Raw genomic sequence first — 5,730 nt, 5'->3', positions numbered from 1 at the left:
TATAAGCCTGTACGTTGTTAAAACCCCGCGAATTTTACAAGTAATTTTTTTTAACAAGAATAATTTAAAGTCGCATACCTTCCATATATCAAGGGATAATTAAACATTCACATACATAAGACAAAAGATAACAGAATATGGAACAACACACTATAATATACATCATGTTACAGAAGTGGTTCAGTTATATAAGCATAGAGCTATGGTACAGCACCCCTAAGTCAGTGACTCATATAGTATATACATATATGTACATAAGACGCCCCATGGCCTGGCCTGACCAAAAGCCCCTAAGCTGGCACCCAGGCTAGCCTAACTCTGATATATGCCTATTCCCTCTAATCATGCTAACAAAAGTGAGGGAGACATTCTAATGTACTGAAGTTAGACTAGGCGTCTCAAAAAGTCTCCTCAATCCTGGTCTAGAGTACCTCACGGAAAATCACCGGGCGCATGGTGATGCTCGCCTGCTGGCGCCTCACCTGGCTCATCGTCATCACTATCAGAGGAGATAACTATGAAGTTAGGATCTTCCTCTGGATCTTCTTCTTCCTCGTCCTCTTCTTCTGCCGGAGTGATAGCAGAGGAACCACTGCTGGCCACAGGAACCATAAAAGGATAGCTACTAAACAAAATACAGTCGGGAGAAGAAGGTGGCACCTCCATGATCTGATCATACTCATGTCCCTGCTGCTCATCAAAGACAGGAGGCTCGATCGGCTCAGGTAAAGGATCAAGCTCGGGTGGTAACACAGGAACACCCCACTCATCAAGGACAAAGGGTGCAGGAGGTGCCTCATGGATATGCTGGGCAGGTATAGGCTCATCAGGTAGAGGAGGTTCAGGTGGAGGAGGAAAGTCAGGTGGAGGTGGCATCTGCTCCTCAGGATGAGGTATCCCAGGTCCGCCGGGGTGTAACCAAGATAAAGGAAAGTCATAGGGTGCATCAGGATTAAAGTATGCTGTCCTAATAGGGTACTAGAAAGATCTACCACGAACTACATAATTACGGATACGAGGTACTGCACAGTAGATGTAATACTCGCCACGCACCGGGTCCTCGTGGATGTACGGTGGATCAATCTCGTAGAATAGGACTCCCGTGTCCATCTGTAGAGGTGTAAGGGGTAAGAACTGGGGAGTTCTTAGTAAGGTCGGGGTTTACAGTTAAGTTCGTTTATAATGTCCGTGGTCATAGAAGTATAAATAAATATAGAGTAATATATACATAACAGCAACATAAACTAACACATGAACAAGAGAGAAAATAGGAAGTAAATGCACATTCACACATTAATATGCAATCACACAGTTATGCTAAAAAAAAACAAGGAATAGAACAAGAACACAAGAAGATAAGCAATAAATAATGCACAAACAAGTATGATGCATGTCTGTCCCTACTGCAGGTAATGAGCTCATTTGTCGGTTTCGATCCGCACCTGACGCAATCCGACCCTCCAGGTCAGATAAGGCCTTCCCAGAACTTAATCCCAGATTAAGTACCGCATAAGAAGCATTAGCAGTGCTAAGTTCATCTAAGAATGCCGGTATTATCCGTTACCGGTAGATTTCAAGCTCAGTTTTTATATTACTAAACATAGATCAACATTAATCATAGTAGAGAAGATAATAATATAATATTCTGAATAAAATAATAATATATGAATATTATATTAATATAATTTTTCTCTCGAAATTCGTGACCGGCTCGTCACATAGAGACTAACCACGGAAATCAGAATTTTGAAATTCGGGCCCGAAGTGGCTCAAAAACGCAACTCTTCGCGACGTGCCTACTTAGATTAGGAGAGGTGTCCTGTGCAATCAAGCTGCTGACTCAGCAGCTTGATGACGCAGCACCTGTGCAGTGGAGGTGCTTATATGCATAGAAATTCCTAAAAATTCTGTAAAAATTCCGTTTGATCCCGAAAAAGCGCCGTTTCTTCGGGGCTAGGCCGTTACAAAATACCCTCAGAAACGAGTTGGATTTGGGCCTGGAAAGCTCAGAAATAGCCCCCAGCAAATTCACTTTAATGAGGTCACGTGCCTCTTGTCACGCGTGTGCGTGGACGACGCGTGCACATCGACGAAGCGTGCGGGTCGCTGGCAAATTCTCTCCTCACGCGTGCGCGTGACCATGAAGATCTTTATCTCACGCGTATGCGTGGATGATGCGTGCGCGTGGCCCTTAATTCTCCAATTGCTCATTTTTCATGAATTCTCCAATGTGCATGCTTTTCTCTTCACTTCTTCCATCCAATACTTGCCTTATGAACCTGAAATTACTCAACAAACACATCAAGGCATCGAATGGAATTAAGGTGAATTCAAATTAGCAATTTTAAGGCCTAAAAAGCATGTTTTCACAGTTAAGCCCAAAATTAGGAGAATCACAAAACCATGCTATTTCATTGAATAAATGTGAGATAAGTTGATAAAATCTACCAAATTAAGCATAGGATAAACCACAAAATTGGGGTTTATCAAATCTCAACAGGACCGACCACCACTGCCTCAGGGACACTACTTTCCACCCCAAGAATACTGACAGCAGCTCACATGCTCCATTGAGCAGATGAGGATCACGCAGGATAGCCGCTGGCAGTAGTACATTGCATCTATTGAGGAGATGGGGGTGATACAGAACAACTGTTGGAAGTATCTCACCACCACCCTTGATCAGATGAGAGCTACACAGGACTCTCAACGCCAGGAGATTTCTCAGCTGAGGCAGGATTATAGCCACCTGAGAGGACCATATGGATCACAGCCAGAGGAGAGAGATCCCCACCATAGAGATTGAGGTGGCTTAGTTCCATTCACTTCCTATATTATTTTGCCATTACTATATTTTATTCCTGTTTGTTGCTGTTTTGTCTTAGTTATTGCATGATCCTTTGTTATTTCAATTCTTAGGTTCTAGTTTAATTTGTTATTTTTATTCTATTATTTACTTTTAATTCTGAAGAGTGTCTCATGTATTGCTCACTGAGCTTGAATTAAAAAGAAAAAGAAGAAAAAGATGTATTACATGAGAAATAGAGTTTATAACAAAGAGTAGTCATATTTACTTAAATGTGGTAGTATTCTTTGTGATTCTGAATGCATGACATGAACCGTGCATAATTGAATTTGAATCAAAGAGTGTTAATGTATAAGGAACAGGAATTTAGAGAACTATTATGAATTCTCTGAATTAAAGGAATGCTTAATCCTTAAAGCAAAAGAAATAGCAAAAAGAAAAATAAAAGCAAGGTCCAAGGCTCTGAGCATCAATAACTAGGGAGGTCAGACATGATTAAAAACTCAAAGAGTTGTTTCCTTAGTGATATGCTTGTAGTGTGAACGTGTCAAGTAAGCCTTGAGATAGAACACTAAGAGTCGAGATCAAATGCAATTAACAGAGTATGCCAAAGGCTTTGAGCACCACTGTCTAGGAGTAACTGAAAGAAAAATCAGAACGTAAAGAGAGTTCCCTAGTTAAGTTCTTGTGGTGTTTTTGTGTCAAGTAATCCTTGAGATAAAATATTTAAAGTCTCGGCTAGGCTCAAGGTGCAAAGCACCAAAGAAAATAGAATTAAGGGAAACTTGTTGTGTTCAAGGATTAAACTAAAGTGTAAAAGATCTGAGAATTCATAATATTATCCAGATTCTAATTCCGAATGACAGGGACATTCCTCTGATTCAAAGGAGTGTGAGATGCCAAAACTATTCAGAATTGCAATAGGTAAACTTCACTTCAAGAAGAGACACGAGCCTAATTGAACTCCCACTTCTCATGCAAATTCACATCTTAAACCTGTATTAGTTTTGGTTGCTTGAGGACAAGCAAGAATTCAAGTTTGGTGTTGTGATGCATGAGCATCTCTCCTATCTTTTTCTAGTCAATTTGCATTCAAATTATTGAGTTTAATCAAGAATTAATTATCTTTTAGCCACTATAAATGCTACTTTGAGTCGTGTGCAATTCTTTTTATTTTAGGTAGCATTCAGATGGATTTGATAGAGTTTCTGTAGAAAAAGAGAAGAAAGCAAATGATGCTGTCAACCAAGACCTCCCTGCACTCTAACATGCATAACTCGAGCTACAGAGGTCCAATTGACGTGATTTTAGTGGCATTGGAAAGCTAACTTCCAGAGATGTATAATAGTCTATACTTCTTCTCCAGCAAGTCAGCAAGGGTGGCGCCTAACTTGAGGTTTCTCAAGTTAGGCGCTAAGATAAACTTATCCCATCAATTGCATGATATATAAGTGGCTGATAAACCGCTATTTTACGGTTTATTTTGTATTGGATTGAGCAGATTTTATCCATTATTCTCACACTTATGCATATAAATTGCATGTTTTACATTTTCCTTCCTAATTCTGGATATAGTTGAAAACATGTTTCCTAGGCCCTTAATTTGTCAATTTTAATTACCCTTTATTATCATTCGATGCCGTGATCTGTGTGTTAAGTGTTTTCAGGCTTTATAGGGCAGGAATGACTTAGAGGATGGAAAGGAAGCATGCAAAAGTGGAAGAAACGCAAGAAAATGGAGTTTTGAGAAGCTGGCAGCGACGCGTACGCGTGATTGACGCGTACTCGTGACAAGGATTTTTACCAAGCGTCACGTGCTGCAATCTGCAGAAAGCGCTGGGAGCGATTTCTGTGCTCCTTTTGGCCCAGTTTCAAGCCCGAAAAATACAGATTAGAGGCTGCATAGTGGGGGAATCAAAGGGATTCATTCATTCATTGACATAACTTTTATTCACATAATTTTAGGTTTAGATGTAATTTTCTAGGGAGAGAGGCTCTCTCCTCTCTCTAGGTTTTAGGATTTTAGGTTTAGTTATTTTCAATTTCAAATTTCTACTTTACTTTAATTTAGTTTCTCTTCTACTCTCATTTATTCTAGCACTTTAATTCTCTTCTCTTGATGATTTATTTATTTATTCACTTTAGTTTATGAATTCTCCATGTTAGATTCAATTTTCTTTTTAATGTAATTTGAGGTATTTCATATTTATTGCTTCTTCTATTATTTGTGAGTCATTGATGTTTGCAATTGGTTGTTTGGATTTAATATTCCTTGCTAGTTTTCTATGTTTTTATGTTGTGCCTTCCAAGTGTTTGATAAAATGCTTGGTTGGATTTTAGTGTCGATTTCTCTCCTTTTGGCTTTGGTTGAGTAATTGGAGACTCTTGAGTTATCACAATCCTTTGTTGATTGATAATTGAAAGTTGCTAGTTGATTTGGATCCCTCTAAAGCTAGTCTTTTCTTAGGAGTTGACTAGGACTTGAGGAATCAAATTGATTTATCCACTTGACTTTCCTTCATAGTTAGAGGTTAACTAAGTGGTAGCAATGGACAATTCTCATCACAATTGATAAGGATAACTAGGATAGGACTTCTAATTCTCATACCTTGCCAAGAGCTTTCTTAGCTATTAGTTTACTTTCTTGCCATTTACTTTTCTTGTTCCTTATTTCAAAAACCCAAAAAGATAAAATCCCATAACCAATTATAAGTATACTTCCCTGCAATTCCTTTGAGAGACGACCCAAGGTTTGAATACTTCGGTTATTATTTTTAGGAGTTTGTTACTTGTGACAACCAAATTTTTGTATGAAAGGATTCTTTGTTGGTTTAGAAACTATACTAGCAACGAGAATTTATTGTGAATTCTTTATTAGAAAAAATCCGTTCATCAGTGGCGCCTAACTTGAGGAACCTCAAGTT

The 5,730-nt window shown here is 38.9% G+C and overlaps 1 protein-coding gene across 1 annotated transcript in view; it reads right to left on the bottom strand.

Moving 5' to 3' along the window:
• LOC107646873 (pollen-specific leucine-rich repeat extensin-like protein 1) overlaps nt 1–1,110 on the bottom strand; it is a 3,479-nt gene extending 2,369 nt beyond the window's left edge. The window contains exons 1-2 of the mRNA XM_016351015.1: nt 1,054–1,110; nt 483–978 (exon numbers count right to left, since the gene is read on the bottom strand). Of these exons, the coding sequence (XP_016206501.1) occupies nt 483–978; nt 1,054–1,110 (553 nt within the window). The remainder of the gene's footprint in view (nt 1–482; nt 979–1,053) is intronic.

Source organism: Arachis ipaensis, chromosome B06 (assembly GCF_000816755.2).
Source record: "Arachis ipaensis cultivar K30076 chromosome B06, Araip1.1, whole genome shotgun sequence".
Lineage (NCBI taxonomy): Eukaryota > Viridiplantae > Streptophyta > Magnoliopsida > Fabales > Fabaceae > Arachis > Arachis ipaensis.
The sequence above is the reverse complement of the archived record's forward strand: the minus strand, read 5'-3'. Positions and strand labels throughout refer to the sequence as shown.